The 18,932-nt window shown below is 42.7% G+C and overlaps 1 protein-coding gene across 4 annotated transcripts in view; it reads right to left on the bottom strand.

Moving 5' to 3' along the window:
- The window catches only part of LOC115136131 (vasodilator-stimulated phosphoprotein-like), a 59,029-nt gene extending 45,894 nt beyond the window's left edge, over window positions 1-13,135 (bottom strand). Inside the window, exons 1-2 of one of the 4 annotated variants that reach the window (XM_029671595.2) lie at window positions 12,871-13,135; window positions 477-648 (exon numbers count right to left, since the gene is read on the bottom strand). In XM_029671595.2, coding sequence (XP_029527455.1) covers window positions 477-648; window positions 12,871-12,875 — 177 coding nt within the window. In that variant the 5' untranslated portion in view covers window positions 12,876-13,135. Of the gene's footprint in view, window positions 1-476; window positions 649-12,130; window positions 12,301-12,388; window positions 12,448-12,870 lie in introns of those variants that run through there. The other 3 variants (XM_029671594.2, XM_029671596.2, XM_029671593.2) reach the window with 3 other exon arrangements.
- Between the last annotated feature and the right edge of the window lie 5,797 nt (window positions 13,136-18,932).

Genomic DNA, 18,932 nt, shown 5'->3' with positions numbered 1-18,932 from the left:
GACATTATGGGGTATTATGCATAGGGCAGTGACAAAAAAATCTCAATATAATCCATTATAAATTCAGGCTCTAACACAACAAAATGTGGAAAAAGTCAAGGGGTGTGAATACTTTCGAAGGCACTGTGTCTTTACAGTATATACTGTAAAATGTGTTTGATCTTGATGAGCCACCATAGTTGTTCCTCCCAACCTCACAACAGCTGTTGTAGCCATTATAGATACCCACTGGGCATACACTGGTTGAATCAACATTGTTTCCACATAATTTCAATTAAATGATGTTGAACCAACGTGGAAAAGACATTGAATTGACATCTGTGCCCAGTAGTTTGATTACTGAGAAGTCGGACAGAAATACTTGATGAAAGACGTGAAAGCTTAAAAAAAGTAAAACAAAACAGCTATTTTGCTCAATCGAATATCTGACAGTGCCTCCTAGGAATTTCTCTGTTCATTGTGTGTACACTTGTTACCTGCTGGTCGGCCTGAATCTTGCGTCCCACCACTCGGAATGTGTTGGCCACGGGGTTGTGGTAGATCTGGACCCTGCTGAAGGCCTGGCCCCCTGTGCCTGCTGGCACCCAGCGCTTGTTAGCATCATCGTACAGCATGACCGTGGCCCGCGCCTGGCAGATACTGGACTCACTGAGGGGGGGGGGGGGGGGGGGGCAGCAGAGGGAAAGATGGAGGAGAGAGGGAAAGGAATAGAAGGGTAGAGGAGAGGGACAGAGAGAGAGATGAATAGGGAAAGGGTGGCAGAGAGATAAAGAGATGAAGGAAGAGAGATGAAGAGATAAACAGGGAGTGTGTGGAGGGGAAAAAAGAGGGAAGGAGTTAATTCAGTCATCTCCGACAAGGAAATAATGAGATAGCCCATATCTGGGTTTTGAGTGCAGTTAATGCACTGTTGTGGACATTGCTTTGTTGTCGATGTTGCTTTATGGCAGTAAGAGCAAGACGAGGAACTTCAGGACGCCTAAAAGACCTTACGAAGCAATGTTTTACAGTAAACAGATATGATCACGAGTGACTTTTTAGCACCATTTTTCTGGAGGCTGTGCTGCGACATTTTCCCCCACTTGGGCCAGGCCCCTATCCATTTGAGTGACAGCATGGAAGGTATACAGAACCCTTGACCTTTTCCACATTTTGTTACGTGACAGCCTTATTCTAAAATGGATTAAAATGTTTTTTTTTCTCTCCTTATCAAGCGACACACAATACCCCATAATGACAAAGCAAAAACAGGTTTTTAGAAATTAGTGCAAATTTATAAAATAAAAAAAACTGAAATATTACACATGCATAAGTATTCAGACTCTTTACTCAGTACTTTGTTAAAGCACCTTTGGCAGCGATTACAGCCTCAAGTCTTTTTGGGTATGATGCTACAAGCTTGGCACACCTGTATTTGGGGAGTTACTCCCATTCTGCACAGCTATTTTCAGGTCTCTCCAGAGATGCTCGATCGGGTTCAAGTCCGGGCTCTGGCTGGGACACTCAAGGAAAGAGACTTGTCCCGAAACCACTCCTGCATTGTCTTGGCTGTGTCCTTAGGGTCGTTGTCCTGTTGGAAGGTGAACCTTCACCCCGGTTTGACATCCTAAGCGCTCTGGAGCAGGTTTTCATCAAGACTCTGTATTTTTCTCCGTTTATCTTTCCCTCGATCTTGACTAGTCTCCCAGTCCCTGCCGTTAAATTTTTGGGGGGTAAACTCCGAATGAGCTGTCAAGTGCCTTTTACTGAGGAGTGGCTTCTGTCTGGCCATTCTACCATAAAGGCCTGATTAGTAGAGTGCTGCAGAGATGGTTGCCAATCTGGACGATTTTCCCATCTCCAGAGGAACTCTGGAGCTCTGTCAGAGTGACAATCAGGTTCTTGGTCACTTCAATGACCCCCCTCCCCCGATTGCATTAGGAAGAGTCTTGGTGGTTCCAAACTTATTCCGTTTAAGAATGATGGAGGCCACTGTGTTCTTGGGGACCTTCAATGCTGCAGACATTTTTTGGTACCCTTCCCCAGATCGGTGTCTCCACACAATCCTGTCTCAGAGCTCTATGGACATTTCCTTTGATCTCATGGCTTGGTTTTTGCACAGTTAACTGTGCTATATAGACAGGTGTGTACCTTTCCAAATCATGCCCAATCAATTTAAATTTACCACAGGTGGACTCCAAGTTTTAGAAACATTTCAAGGATGATCAATGAAAACCGGATGCTCAAATTCGAGTCTCATAGCAAAGGGTCTGAATACTTATCTAAATAAGATGTTTTTTTATTTTTTAATACATTTGCTAAAAATTCGAAAAACCTGTTTTCGTTATGCCATTATGGGGTATTGTGTGTAGATCGATGAGGAAAATAAATCATTTTACAAATTTTAGAATAAGGCTGTAACGTAAAATCTGGAAAAAGTCAAGGGGTCTGAATACTTCCCGAATGTACTGTATCTGCACATACACTAGATGACCAAAAGTATGTGGACAACTGCTCTTCGGACATCACAATCCAAAATCATGGGCATTAATATAGAGTTGGTTCCCCCCTTTGCTGCTGTAACAGCCTCCACTCTTCTGGGAAGGCTTTCCACCAGAGGTTGCAACATTCAGCCATTCAGCCACAAGAGCATTAGTGAGGTCAGGCACTGATGTTGGGCGATTAGGCCTTGCTCGCAGTCGGCATTCCTGCATTAAAGTTCCTGGCCACTAGGAGCGAGCACTTTATTCTTTGCTTATGGCCTTATGGAGTTGTTTGAGAGTGGCCTTAGTGTCAGCTTCGTTTTGTGGTGGTAAATCGGCGGCTACGAATAATAGAGATGATAACTTTCTTGGTAGATAATGTGGTCTGCAGCTTATCATAAGGTACTACCTCAGGCAAGCAAAGCAATACCTTGAGACTTCTTTAATATTAGACATCGCACACCAGCTGTTATTGACAAAAAGAAACAGACCCCCACCCCTAGTCTTACCAGAGATAGTGTATCTGTTCTGCCGTGCATGGAAAATCCAGCTAGCTCTATGTTATCCGTCTCTTTGTTAGCCACGTCTCGGTGAAACATAAGATGTTACAGTTTTTAATGTCCCGTTGGTAGGATAATCTTAATAGTAAGTTATCACTTTTATTTTCCAATGATTGCATGTTAGAAAGAAGAATAGAAGGCATTGGGAGTTCTTGCTCGCCTCCGGATTCTCAGAAAGATCCCCAATTTGCGTCCCCTTTTCCGGTGTCTTTTCTTCAAGCAAAAGGCGTACATCTGGGCCTGTTCAAGTGAAAGCAGGATATCCTTCTTGTTGGACTCATTAAAAGGAAAACGTTTCTTCCTGTCCGCAGTGTGTAATCGCTTTTCTGATGTCCAGAAGTTATTTTCAGTCATAGCAGCAACATTATGCACACAATATGTAAAAAGAATAGCACAATTGTTTGGGAGAATGTAAAACGTCAGCCATGTACTTCTGCGCCATCTCTTCAGTTGAGGTTATGGCTCTGTGCAGACCGGTCAAGTTCTTCCACACTGATCTCGACAAACCATTTCTGTAAGGACCTAGCTTTGTGCACAGGGGCATTATCATGCTGAAACAGGAAAGTGCCTTCCCCAAACTGTTGACACAAAGTTGGAAGCAAAGAAATCACCTAGAATGTCATTGTATGCTGTAGCATTAAGATTTCCCGTCACTGGAATTTAGGGGTCTAGCCCGAACCATGAAAAACAGCCCCAGACCATTAGTCCTGCTCCACCACCAAACTTTACAGTTTGCATTGGGGCATAGCGTTCTCCTGGCATCTGCCAAACCCAAATTCATCCGTCGGACTGCTAGATGGTGAAGCGTGATTAATCACTCCAGAGAATGTGTTTCCACTGCTCCAGAGTCCAATGGCGGCGAGCTTTACACCACTACAGCAGTTTGGAACTTCAGCACTCGGCAGTCCCGTTCTGTGAGGTTGCGTGGCCTACCACTTCGTGGCTGAGCCGTTGTTGTGCCTAGACATTTCCACTTCACAATAACAGCACTTACAGTTGACCTGGGCAGCTCTAGCAGGGCAGAAATTTGATTAACAGACTTGTTGGAAAGGTGCCATTCTATGATGGTGCCACGTTGAAAGTCACTGAGCTTTTTAGTACGGGCCATTCTACTGCCAATGTTTGTCTATGAAGATTGCATGGCTGTGCACTCGATTTTATACACCTTTCAGCAACTGGTGTGGCTGAAATAACTGAATCCACTCATCTCTGCTGCCAATGACTGGAAAGAATTGCAAAAATCACTGAAGCTGGAGACTCATATCTCCCTCACTAACTTTAAGCATCAGCTGTCAGAGCAGCTCACCGCACCTGTACACAGCCCATCTGTAAATAGCCCACCCAACTGCCTCATCTCCATATTGTTATTTATTTTTGCTCTTTTGCACCCCAGTATCTCTACTTGCACATCATCTGCACATCTATCACAAAATTACACATACCCAGGGACTCCCGGGTGGCGCAGTGTTCTAGGGCACTGCATCGCAGCGCTAGCTGTGCCACCAGAGACTCTGGGTTCGCGTCCAGGCTCTGTCGAAGCCGGCCGCGACCGGGAGGTCCGTGGGGCAACGCACAACTGGCCTAGCGTCGTCCGGGTTAGGGAGGGTTTGGCCGGTAGGGATATCCTTGTCTCATCGCGCACAAGCGACTCCTGTGGCGGGCCGTGTTTCCGCCGACACATTAGTGCGGCTGGCTTCCGGGTTGGATGCGCGCTGTGTTAAGAGGACGCTACGGGAGTTGTAGCAAAGAGACAATATAGTAACTACTAACAATTGGATACCACGAAATTGGGGAGAAAGTGGGGTAAAATTCAAAAATAAAATTACATATACCGGAGAACCGTCAGATCCGACCCGTGACATTATTTAGAACTCTTGACCCCGCTCGGGTCCCAGATCGGATCTTCGGGTATAGTCCACGAAGACCTCACCTAACAACTACTGGATAACAAGTATACAAATTCAGAGTGTGCCTTTGTGGAATCGCTTTCTCAGACTCTGCTACCATGCAAGGTCACACGCGGCGTCGCCACAGTAACGCGTGTGAGAAAGTCTCAGCTACTTCCTCCTCCTCGGCAGTGTGAGACGTGAAACAATCCCCGACTTCCCGGGGAATCCGAGCCCTGAACACTTCCTGCTCTCACAAACTGCTGCCTAATATGGTCTGGCTCAGTGCCCTTGGCTTGCCTATCGACACACTGGCATACACAAAGGCATACACACTGCAAACATACACACTGTAAACACACACACACACACACACACACACACACTGTAAACACACACACACACACACACACACTGTAAACACACACACATACACAGGCATACACACACACAGGCATACACACACACACACACACACATACACAGGCATATACACACACAGGCATATACACACACAGGCATATACACACACAGGCATATACACACACAGGCATATACACACACAGGCATATACACACACAGGCATATACACACACACACACACACACACACACACACACACACACACACACACACACACACACACACACACAGCAAACACAGGCATACACACTGCAAACACACACACAGGCATACACACTGCAAACACACACACAGGCATACACACTGCAAACACACAGGCATACACACTGCAAACACACAGGCATACACACTGCAAACACACAGGCATACAGACAGAAAAAGGTGCAAATGTACACCAGGATATGCACCCCCCAAAAAAAACACCCAAAAAGCATGGACACAGGCACACACAGAAGGCATTATGTTCCAAGGTGGTGGGATTTAATCTTATTTCAATCTACCTCAATTAGGCAGAGAATTTCTGCCATCTATTATGCTACATTATCTGACAGGCATTTGATTGAGTACAGTGATAAACAAAAACATTATGACATCAACCTAAATTCTGAAGGTTCTTTAATGAAAAATCATGACATGACTGCATAACTGTTTCGGAGACACCCTTTAACCTAAAAGGCTATCTGAAAAACAACAAGGTGACAAAAGTCAACTGTAATATGCAGTCAGATATGAAAGGGTTGAAGACTAAAAACAGTATCTGATGCTCAGGTCTACCTAAAGGCAGTGCAAATTCCTGTTCCTCACGTGTGTGTGTGTGCCTTTCAACTCAACCCATTTTCCTGGTCTTCACCCACATCTCCCTCCCTCCCTCCCTCCAACTCTCTTGGTTTCTAGGAGTTGTTCTGTATCTGGGGTTGAGTTTGTTTACAGAACCCATGGTGTGTGTGTGTGTGTGTGTGTGTGTCCAGCCCTGCAGCAGTGACAACAAACACAGGTCACACACACACACCAGTGCTGCATAGAAAGTCTGACCGAGACACACAAAGACACACAGGTAATTGAAACACCCACATACAATAGCAGAGCCACTAAAGTTATTGAACGTGTCTAAGAACAGCGGCAAGTGTGTTTAGGGCTTACTTTAAGTTCTCTCAATGTACCCTAAAATACAGAGACTGTAAATCAGAGAGCCTGACTCAACTACAGTGTTGACTTGATCTTCGAGTACTGACAGATTTAGCGTTCTGCTCAGTACATATCCAAGGCCAAATGTGCTGTATGCTACTGAGAGGTCATATTATCATCACTTTCACACGGTTTTGTCTTCGTGTCTAAGCTTAGAGTCAGACACTAGTTGAGAGACAGACAGACACTAGTTGACAGAGACACAGAGACATTGCCAGATGGTGGTAGAGGTGTGATAATAATTGATGGAGCGGCTACAGAATGAGACATGCAATGAGTGGAGACAAATTCAGTGTTGGTGCCACTGCAACTTCCTGCTCACTAGGGGAATGAATGCTATCAAACACACTGGGTGAGCATTAGGGTGAAGTTGCCTAGATGCTGATCTTGAGTGAGTTAAGCATTTTCCCCACTGATGGTTAAGGTTAGGTCCAGATCTGATCCTAGATCTGTACCTACTAGGGGACATTTCACTCCAGAGCCTTGTTCACTGGGGAATGCTTTCAAACACACTGGGTTAGCTCTTATCAGCTCTTATCAATATAAAACAAACCACACTGAGTAAACCAAACATTAAAAACATCTTCCTAATATTGAGTTGTTGTTTTTGTTCAATGTCATAAACCGGATAGTCATATGCCTGCCTCTAGGTTAAGGAAATTCCATCTCCATGCACTTTAGTCATAAACCTCATCAATAGACCATAGAAATGAGGGCCTCCAGAGCCAGCTGTGCCACCAGAGACTCTGGGTTCGCGCCCAGGCTCTGTCGCAACCGGCCGAGACCGGGAGGACCGTGGGGCGACGCACAATTGGCCTAGCGTCGTCCGGGTTAGGGAGGGTTTGGCTGGTAGGGATATCCTTGTCTCATCGCGCACCAGCGACTCCTGTGGCAGGCCGGGCGCAGTGCACGCTAACCAAGGCTGCCAGGTGCACGGTGTTTCCTCCGACACTGGTGTGGCTGGCTTCCGGGTTGGATGCGCACTGTGTTAAGAAGCAGTGCGGCTTGGTTGTTTATAGACCATGGTGATGGTCTATAGTTTGGTTTATTACAAAGTTAATACAATGCACCAAAATTTCTTTCAAAGAAATATATATTTATATTACAAGTGGGGATATATAGAAGGTGGGTTAGAAGGTGAAGAAGGTTAGAAGGTGGGTGTCATAAAAGATTATGATTGATGTGTATGGTTGTCATTAGTTGTAGCACTGAGATAACAGAAACCAGCTGGCCACCATCGTTCCTCTAAAAGGGTGAGTCAAAGATGATGATATTTTTGTAGAGGTTTCCAAGATCGTTTGTAATAATTTAAAGAGGTTTCCTGTCATTAGCTCCTTCCTTTTGTCTGTATTTCAGAAAGCTGGATTAGAAATACCTGGTTTGTGACTGAAACAGAGATCGACTACCTGGATATATCCAATAAGTAGTTCTCATTTGAGTTCTGTTGCAAAACGTTTTTAAAATGTTTTCTGCTGCGTGGCGTACTGAACACAACCCTGGCAGGTCATCCATCATATTGCATTTACGCCTCTCAAATACTTTCAGATCAGTGCAGAATAAGTATAGGAGACAAGGAGATGAAGCCACTTCTGAGTATTGAGGCTCACCCCAAAAAGAGGAACCAGAGCTAGCATTAAATGAGCCAACTCACACCCTGACTCACTAGACAGGTCACTGGTCTGTTCGTGCTGTTTAGCCAACTCTACTCAACTATTGCCAACTATGAATGTGGCCTGGGTGACACAGTGTTTCAGCCACAGACTGTCTGACTTCACTCTGAAAACAAATAAATGCAGAGACACAGAATATTCCAACCTATAGAGCATTATACAAACACTCACAACTCCACCTTCAAACTAACTTTACAATTCAAGAAAGACAGGCTTTCTGTATATACCTATAATGGATAGTGAGTAATAGCCTAGTGTCTTTTCACCTTGCTAGCTACCAGTATAAAGGCTATCACTATAATAACGTGAAAACCGAAGGCACTGAGACACTCATACACATAGGCAGAAATAGAGAAGCAAGATGTATTTAAAAATAGAAAGACAGAATTCAAGCGCCTCACACCTTCAAGCCCTGGCTCATGACTTCAGAAATAACTGGAAAAGTTGTATCAACTCGTACAGAAATGTCCCCCACCCTTTGTGTGCTTGTGTCCATAATAGTGTATAGTGGCATGTGAGACTGTGTCTGTCTGTTGTACTGCAGAGGTGTGTGTGCGGGTGAGAGAGACAGCCACCAGTCCTGAGGAGAGGCATGAGTGACAGCTATTTTTAATGTGTGTGACTAACCACAGCCACCTCACTGACAGCCACATACTGAAATACTCTGCAGCTTGAAGTGATGTTAATGTGCTGACATCTCTCACAATCAGCCTTTCGTTCCTCATCTCGCCATACATCCCCTTCAGTCAAGTTTATGAAGCATTTATTTAATGGCAAAGTGATCATTTGAGTCATATGGGATAGTTTACTATATTGTAAGTAATGCAACTTTAACATTTATACATTAGCATGAGTTCTTCTCTCAGCCGGTTTCACCCTTTGTACTTCCTTCCTTTTAAGTTTCTTCCCCTCTCTTGAAAACAGCAGATGCAAACTTTGCATCAGTAGATAGATGGTTGACTAAATCTGACATTTGGGACTGTTTCCTGGACGCTGTTTAAGCTTAGTCCTGGACTATTTCAAATTGAGCAAGCTTTTTTGTCCAGGACTAGGCTTAATCTGTATCCAGGAAACTGTCCCTATCACAGGATACCTGCTTTTCAGACAGCGTTATCATCCATCCACTACTTTATCTATTGACATGTCCATCAGGTTGAATTTCATTTACTGGCAGCATTTCCTGGGGGTTATAACATTAGTCTGCACATGATGTCATGTAATCAAGGATGAGTGTTAATGGAACCTGATTCCCACTCTGGTGGGGAGCTTTGGGGCCTTCTCCGCTGATACCTCAGGGATTAGGATTCTGCATTCATCCTCTATAGCTGGCTGAGAGAGGGTCTCTGCTCACACCATTACACCACAGCTGCTGGGATAGTAATGAACTCTAAAGGATGACCTGACCTCTGAGGTCCAACCTTATGGGGGAGATACACACTCACCTCACTCACTTTGGCTTGGATAGGTGCACACTGCAGTGACACGTCCATTTCCTTTCTGTATAACAACGCAAAGGCATTTAGTCTCTCCCGTTGTAAATAAATACTTTAAGTGTAAGAAAAGCAATTGCACATACCCTGCAGTATACCTACACACTAGCATGATGATGTTATCATAGCCTACATCAGGGTTGCCCAACGGGTGGCCTGGGGGCGATTTTATTTGGCACCCCAAGTTCCCAGAGCTAAAAAATACAAATATGTTTTTATTTTTATAAAAGACTAAAGACACCAGCAAATCAGCTCCGAGCAGGACTGTCACCAGAGTTTCATCATATTTGGGGATCAGTCCTGAAGACCAGAGTCTGAGGGGTTTGCAGGTCCAAGAAAAAAATGGCCCTTTCTAAAAATAATTTCCTGCAATTCGACATCATATTACATTATAAAATTATCTTTTACACCACACAAATGACCAAAATTACAAGCTACTTTGACATTGACATACTAAGCTCAATAAAATTAATGACCCATTTCTTAAGTGCAACCAATAGCATAGGCCCATGAAAAGAGTGGAGGAAATTAGTCCACCAACTTTCCATTGGCACTCACATATCCAAGCTGTTTTTTCCCGCATTTGTATTTTGAAATATTGCAAAAGACCTTTTTAGCAGCCACCTGCTGTTCACTGACAAACACATCTCAACAACAAACAATGTTTGATATTTGCTACACAGGCTGCCCAATTGCGGGACTCCCGACTGTAGGGCTATGCGCTCGCAATGTGACAAAACACAATCTACAGCAATTTTCCACAAGGCCAAATAATCAACACTTATTATTATTAAATTCAATGGATTAAATTCAATGGCCAGTAACCCCATATGGAGGTTATTTAGTTGGTTGTCCTACTGTTACAATAATATTTTAAATGATCTATGAGCAAGTAGCCTAGCCAACAAAGATGTCAGATGACTTGAATAGCATATGGGAATAGTGTGAAAATGTGTATTTGCGTAAGTAGGCTAGGTGACTGAAATGCATCAGAAAGGGAAAACATGAGGGAAGCTCATTAGGTAGGCTATTGGTGTAATGTGTGTGTAGAGAAGATCTGCATTGATTTTAATTGTTTGACTAATGACTAATCACTCACCTCAATTTAGCTAAGATTTCCCAGCCTAATTCTAAAACAAAATATCCAAACGGAGATGAAGTGAAAACAAAAATCTGACATTGATTTATTTATCAAGTGGAGTTCCCATGCTTGTCCTAAAGTAGTGCAATGATGCTGTCCCAATCAAAACGGTGCTGGAATTATCAGTTGACCAAACGTGGCAATTGTTTTACATCTAGTATTATTGACATTATAACCAGTGGTGAAGTGCTGTTTGTTTAGGTAGCCTCCCAGAGCATAATTATTTATTATTATTACATCATTTCTGAATGAATGTTGGTGTAGACATGTAGCCTATTGAATAAAATAGAATATACATACAATGCACAATACATACATCCAAATTGCACTATTGCCTATGTCCACACCTGGCACAATGAAAATGTTCTATTTTTTAAATCCTAAAACACAAAATTAGGCCTACCTTATAAGTGATCACTGTCAATCTTGAATGCTAATTCTTCAAGTAGTACAGGTGAAACGTCCATGCTGCATGAATGCCAACCATTTGATCCCAAGCAATTTCATGGAAATATGCATTTCGATCCAGGAGCGCCAAAGATTCTGGGCTGACCCAAAATTATTTCGGGCTAAAGCCACGAAAGCCAGGCCCTAGTGACCTCCCTGGTTCAAAGTGAATTTAATTGAGGAAATCTGTTCCAAAGTATTCTCACGCAGAACAGAGAGATAAAGGTGATCGTATACAAATGTACGCAAGGTTTGAAAGGATTATGTTTTAGTCAAATATTATATTTGTTTGGGATTCTTGCAGAGTACAAGTTATTTGTAATTATGTTCTGACCCCTGACCATCCAATCAAGAAAAAAAAAATCGACCTGCGGCTGAATCTAGTTGATGATTAACCCAATATTGGACTAAATGTGCCTAACGATACTTCTTAGCTCAAGGACATTATTACATGTTCTGTTAAAGCGTCTAATTGGCTCTCCGGGAGCCAAAACACACCATCTAAACGTGAACCGATTCTCAATTGTGGTACGGATATATAAACAAATCCATCTACTTTAACATCTATATAATTTCACAAATGCAAAACACACACTTACTGTTTCAACACAGTTTCAGTCGAAAGTATTTCTCAGTGACAACACGTTTGTGGAGTCTCTTCTATTTACACACATGAGTTCGGAGATGCAGGTAGCTAATTGCACAAGTAGTCGTCTTGTTTTCCGTAAACAAGCGCTTTAAAGATTAAAATATTGCGGTGTGGGAATCCTGACCCTATAAAAATGTGTGTATCAAGGTAACCTTTTTGTTTTCGAAAATGATTTATTGCTGATATGAAAGATACGGTCCTTTCCAAAAAACCATACCTCAAGCGATGTTCAGACCGAGCGTCGCGATTCTTAAAACTCCCCCCTAAAGAAAATGCCTTCGGCCAATGACTCATATGTGTAATGTAATGGAACGGAGAGTCATGAATGATCAAGAGCTAGTTGATGATCCCTGGCCTACATCCTATTATCAAGGCCATAGTGTCTTCTCAGTGTCAACATCTTCAAGAAGTTGAGTTAGCGAACTGCCACAGCGAGATGTTTTTAAATCAGAATTTTGTATAATAAGAAGCTTACGTTTGGACCATAACTTGGCTGAAAGCGAGAATCTAGGCTACTGGAGAAAATGTGACATTGCAAATATTTTCCCCTTGAGATAGGCTACAAACTACACTGTATGGGGGCGGGCTATAACCAGTCGTCTAAATATGATAAATAGGCCTACATCTGCAGCAGCCTGAGTATGGTCATGTTTTCAGATAGGTATAAAACACCGGTAGTCTACGTTCACACTATTTTGCTAATGCTATGCCCCACATGTGCATAGCCTAACCATAAATCATGTTCGTAGCCTCTTTTGTTTACCATTTTGTCATTTTGAGAAGAAAAAATAAATGACACGGGAAATTCTACCATTGTGAGGATACAATGTGTTCCTTTATAAAAATATAAAAATAATCATGACAATTAACATCAAGGTTGCAAACGCGAAATTGTAACATTATAGAATATCGAAACAAAACAGGCAAGTGCACAGATCAGATTTTCCACGCCCTTACCTCATTGTTTGGCGAGACTGCAAATCTTCTCTCCCAAGCTAGATGTTTGGTTTCCGATGAGAAGCCGGTGTGGAAAAATAGAAGACATAAGATATAACGATGGTAAAGATGTGATACACACATGTATCAATCTAGCCACCCTAATCGGGCTGTGCACGAATGGGCGAAGTAGACAGCAGCACACACCACGACAATTTCCAGGGGTGTATTCACTAGGAACCAAACAGAACGAAACGGGGAGGGATTTACATGCATTTGTCCAATGGAAACTCTCGCGGTATTTCCGTTTGGAGTAAAAAGTTTCCGTGGCAAAACGTTTTGGAATAATGATTGCACCACCGGGTCTAATGACGTAGGCCATTTACCGTTTAACAACCAAAAGGAAGCAAATCGAGCAAATGGACCTAAACGGGGAGGAGGGGCCTACCTGAATTTGTCGACTAGAAACTCTCGTTTTCGTTGCAAAAGGTTTTAGTTTGGAGTAAACGATTTCTGTAGCAAAACGTTTTGCAACACACGAAACCTTTCTAACAGAATCGGAGTATACCCCTCATTCAAAGTAACATATTTCAATGGATGACTGAATGGAGTAGTGGGGCAAGCTTGTCAAATCCTATCACCATCCCTCCTCAGGCCACACCGCTTCTATTCGACTACTGAAGTTTACTCCTGAAACAGAGGCAGAGATTGTTTTGGATCGTGCTAAAGGGGCTACGATTTGAATGGGGAACTATTTTCTTTCACGTGGCGCCAGATTTCGCATTGATCTGAACGCCCATCCACGTAGCCCATTGTTGCTGTTCACTTGAGCCTATTCAAATCAAATTGTATTTGTCACGTGTGCTGAATACAGCAGGTGGACTTTACCGTGAGGTGTTTACTTATGAGCCTTCCTTTCCCAACAATGCAGAGTTATAAAGTAAGAAAAGTCAGCCAAAAATTCTACCACAATAAAATAACAATAAGGAGATGATATACAGGAGTCCTAGTACTGAGTCAATGTGCAAGGGTACAAGATAGTTGCGGTATTCAAGGTAATATGTACATGTAGGTAGTGGTAAAATTGACTTGACAATCAGGATCGATAATAAAGAGAATAGCAGCAGCGTATGTGAAAGAGTGGGTGTGGCGTATATGTGCATGTGTGTTTTAGGTGTGTGAGCATATATAGTGTGTGTGTATTGGAGTGTCAGTGTAGTATGTGTGAGTGTGTGGGTAGAGTCCAGTAAGTGTGCATAGAGCCAGTGCAAGAAAGTCTGTGCAAAATAAAAATGGGGTCCTGCAAATAATCAGGGTAGACATTTAATTAACTGTTCAGCAGTCTTATGGCTTGGGGGTAGAAGCTGTTCAGGAGCCTTTCGGTCCCAGACTAGGTGCTCCGGTACCACTTGCTGTACAGTAGCAAAGAGAACAGTCTATGACTTCGGTGGCTAGAGTCTGACCATTTTTCGGGCCTTCCTCTGACACTGCCTGGTATAGAGGTCCTGGATGGCAGGGAGCTTGGCCCCAGGGATGTACTATGCTATATGCACTACCATCTGTAGCAGCACCTTACGGTCAGATGCCAAGCAGTTGCCATACCAAGCGGCCTACCACCATCTTGTCGTTGGCAAACTTAATGATGATGTTGGAGTTGTGCTTTGCCACACAATCGTGGGTGAACAGGGAGTACAGGAGGGAACTAAGCACACACCCCTGAGTTGCCCCCATGTTGAGGGTCAGCGTGGCGGATGTGTTGTTGCCTACCTTTACCACATTAGGGTGGCTCGTCAGAGAGTCCAGGGACCAGTTGCAAAGGGAGGTGTTTAGTCCCAGGGTCCTGAGCTTGGAAGGCACTATGGTGTTAAATCCTGAGCTGTAGTCAGTGAACAGCATTCTCGCATACTGTGGGTGTTCCTTTTGTCCAGGTGGGAAAGGGCGGTGTGGAGTGCAATAGAGATTGCATCATCTGTGGATCTGTTGGGGCGGTATGCGAATTGGAGTGGGCCCAGGGTTTCTGGAATGATGGTGTTGATGTGAGCCATGACCAGCCTTTCAAAGCATTTCATGACTACAAATGTGCATGCTACGGGGTGATAATCATTTAGACAAGTTACCTTGGCATTCTTGGGCACAGGGACTATGGTTGTCTAGTTGAAACGTGTAGGTATTACAGACTGGGTTCAAATAGACTTTCCCTGGCCTAAATAAGCTTTTTCACCCATGGCTTGCCATGTTTTTTGGAATTAAAACATTTGTTAAGGTAGAGAATGTATTATTTATTGTAGAATTTTAGGAGAGCACAGCACTAAAACACACCTGATTCAAATAGTCAGGGTCTAGGTGGAACAATCCGTGCATGCACACTCTAGGATCAGGGTTAGTGATAGGCCTATTACTACTCAACATGAAAATATAAAAATAGAAGGATGCTTATGTTGGCAAAACATACTATGGAAATCCATTTCCCATTGGGAAGTTAGCATTTTAGTTGTCACTTCCTGGCCCTAAATGAGAATGAGATCAAAGTACAATTTACAAGCCTGAAATGAAGTCACATATGGGGAAAAGAGATGGGAGACTGTGTAGCCACGAACGAGAACATTATCGTGCCAACAAATGCCTATGGCTATGCTCTGCAGCAAATGTCAAATGTATTGCACCAACAGTGTTTTCAGAGTTTTGAAATTTGAGGCTTTCATATCCTTTCCCGGACATCTTCACACACAAAAAACCTTCCCGTTTACTGACAAATTGGGTAATTTATGCATGGGTACTTCAAAAACGGGAAATACTTACTGAAATTACATTTGTCCAATGATTAGGCTATATATTAACATTCTAAAAAGTGATGTGGTAAAAATGTGAAAAAGAAGTTCAAATTGTATTCAATCAATCAATCAAATGTATTTATAAAGCCCTTTTAACATCAGCCGATGTCACTAAGTGCTATACAGAAACCCTGCCTAAAACCACAAACAGCAAGCAATGCAGATGTAGAAGAACGGTGGCTAGGAAAAACTCCCCAGAAAAGCTAGAACCTAGGAAGAAACCTAAAGAGGAACCAGGCTCTGAGGGGTGGCCAGTCCTCTTCTGGCTTTGCCGGGTTGAGATGATAACAGTATATGGCCAAAATGTTTGAACATTCATAGATGACCAGCAGGGTCAAATAATTATAATAATCACAGTGGTTGTAGAGGGTGCAACAGGTCAGCACCTCAGGAGTAAATGTCAGTTGGCTTTTCATAGCCAAGCATTCAGAGTTAGAGACTGCTGGAGCGGTGGAGTAGAAAACAGCAGGTCCGGGACAGGTCCGGGACAAGGTAGCATGTCCGGTGAACAGGTTAGGGTTCCATAGTTGTATGTACGAGATCCACATGGTATACATCGTCCAAATAAATGCTACTTGCAGGTTCCTTCTCGACAATGCAACACTAAATAATAAAAGATGAGAATACAAAGTAAATGACATTAGAATAGAATAAACATGTTAGCATTTATTATAATACAGGAATGCACAATTTATAGTCCAATATTTACACCTGTATTGGGGAAGGTTGGGGGCAAGTGTATAAATTGAGCAGTATAATAACACGTGTTGCAGAAGTTGTGATGTGTGTGTAGAATGAATGTCTATACAGTTGAATTCGGAAGTTTACATACACTTAGGTTGGAGTCATTAAAACTCGCTTTTCAACCACTCCACAAATTTCTTGTTAACAAACTATACTTTTGGCAAGTCGGTAAGGACATCTACTTTGTGCATGACACAAGTCATTTTTCCAACAATTGTTTACAGACAGATTATTTCACTTATAACTCACTGTATCACTGGGTCAGAAATGTACATACACTAAATTGACTGTGCCTTTAAACAGCTTGGAAAATTCCATAAAATGATGTCATGTCTTTAGAAGCTTCTGATAGGCTAATTGACATCATTTGAGTCAATTGGAGGTTTACCTGTGGATGTATTTCAAGGCCTACCTTCAAACTCAGTGCCTCTTTGCTTGACATCATGGGAAAATCAAAGTAAATCAACCAAGACCTCAGATTTTTTTTTGTAGATCTCCACAAGTATGGTTCATCCTTGGGAGCAATTTCCAAATACCTGAAGGTACCACATTCATCTCTACAAACAATAGTACGAAAGAATAAACACCATGGGACCACGCAGCAATCATACTGCTCAGGAAGGAGATGTGTTCTGTGTCCTAGAGATGAATGTACTTTGGTGTTGTCATGACGTTGGCCTGGGGTTAGGTTTATGACAGTCATAAATACCTCTTACCCCCCCCCCCCCCCTTTTTCCTCTCTCTATCCTACTGATGTTACATTTGCAAAACCCTTGGTTAACATAGAGATTCTGCGAACATCAGAAGGTGGGGGGAAATTAACGATATTCTGGTCATCTGACCAATTGAACATATGCAGTGGTACTTAATGAATATGATGTCAGTTCGGTTTGCATCTGAGACATTCTCATCAATGATAAGATGACAAACTCTACAGTGGAAAGTTTACACATCAGAGTTATCGGATTCACATGGAATTGTTGTTCAATTTAAATGTTTGAATATGAAATTATTCATGATGGGATGAAATGTGATTTTAGCTTCTAAAATGTGAGATTTGGGTTTTCATAAGGGAGGGCTCTGCTGAATCAGTGGCCCGCCCCTGCGAAGGGACATGGGCTATAAAACGTTTCAAACACGCCCTCCTCTCCCTTCCTATATAAAGCCTTGACGACAATATAACCTCCTGTTCCGAGGAACAGTGAGGACGACGGTCCGATAATAACTACAGAACGAAGTCACATCAGCGTGAGCTTTGGTTGCGAATGGTATGAACTTTGAACTCTTATTCACTACAGAAGTGATATCTCCTAGCCGTTGAGTTAGCAACAGCAGCTGCAAACGAGGGTTAGGAAGGAATAGACAGAGTACCCCGTCTATCACACAAAGACGTTACTACAACGTATCCAATTGACCACCAGAGACATTCTTCAAAGGACAAAGGACTCGGTTTGGCAACACGGCCTTCAATCTACCACCAACCCACCGAAGCGCAGCTCAGAGTAAATATTTATTGCATTTTCCTTTTCCAAATGGGCGGTAATCTAGAATGCATAAGATACTGTATTTACAATAGCACAGCTTCGCCCTTTGTTCCTCAGTCTTCCCGCTCTTTCACTCAAACCCAGCCCCTTTTCTTTTGTGTAACAAGCTGTCATATCTGTTCCGCCTGCTAGGGACGTTTTCCTTTATGACGTAATTTGTAAGCAAGTTATGATTAATTATATGTATGCGTAATTCTGTGTGGTTAGTTAGGTATTTAGTAAATAAATAATTAAACCCAATTTTGTATCGCTGATTCAACTTGTTAGCCAGGGTTCGCGAAGATAACCAAAAATGTACAACTTTCAGATGAGACTGAATTAAGGTGACGATTAATATTGACTGCTATTGATGTAAAATATTACTAGGTCTTTAAGAGTTTATTCGGAAGATAACAGCTCTATAAATATTATTTTGTGGTGCCCCGACTCTCTAGTTAATTACATTTACATGATTAGCTCAATCAGGTAATATTAATTACGGAGAAATTATTTTATAGAATAGCATGTCATATCACTTAATCCGGCATAGCCAAAGACACAACAGTGTGAAAAGTGCAAATAAATCACAGAACAACAGCAAAGGACCTTGTGAAGATGCTGGAGGAAACAGGCACAAAAGTATCTATATCCACAGTAAAACGAGTCCTTGCCGCTCAGCAAGGAAGAAGCCACTGCTCCAAAACCGCCACAAAAAAGCCAGACTATAGTTTGCAACTGCACCTGGGGACAAAGATCATACTTTTTGGAGAATTGTCCTCTGGTCTGATGAAACAAAAATAGAACTGTTTGGCCATAATCACCATCGTTATGTTTGGAGGAAAAAGGGGGAGGCTTGCTAGCCGAAGAACACCATCCCAACCGTGAAGCACGAGGGTGGCAGCATCATGCTGTGGGAGTGCTTTGCTGCAGGAGGGACTGGTGCACTTCACAAAATAGATGGCATCATGAGGCTGGAAAATGATGT

This window comes from Oncorhynchus nerka, linkage group LG10 (genome assembly GCF_034236695.1).
Source record: "Oncorhynchus nerka isolate Pitt River linkage group LG10, Oner_Uvic_2.0, whole genome shotgun sequence".
In the NCBI taxonomy this organism is placed as follows: domain Eukaryota; kingdom Metazoa; phylum Chordata; class Actinopteri; order Salmoniformes; family Salmonidae; genus Oncorhynchus; species Oncorhynchus nerka.
The sequence above is the reverse complement of the archived record's forward strand: the minus strand, read 5'-3'. Positions and strand labels throughout refer to the sequence as shown.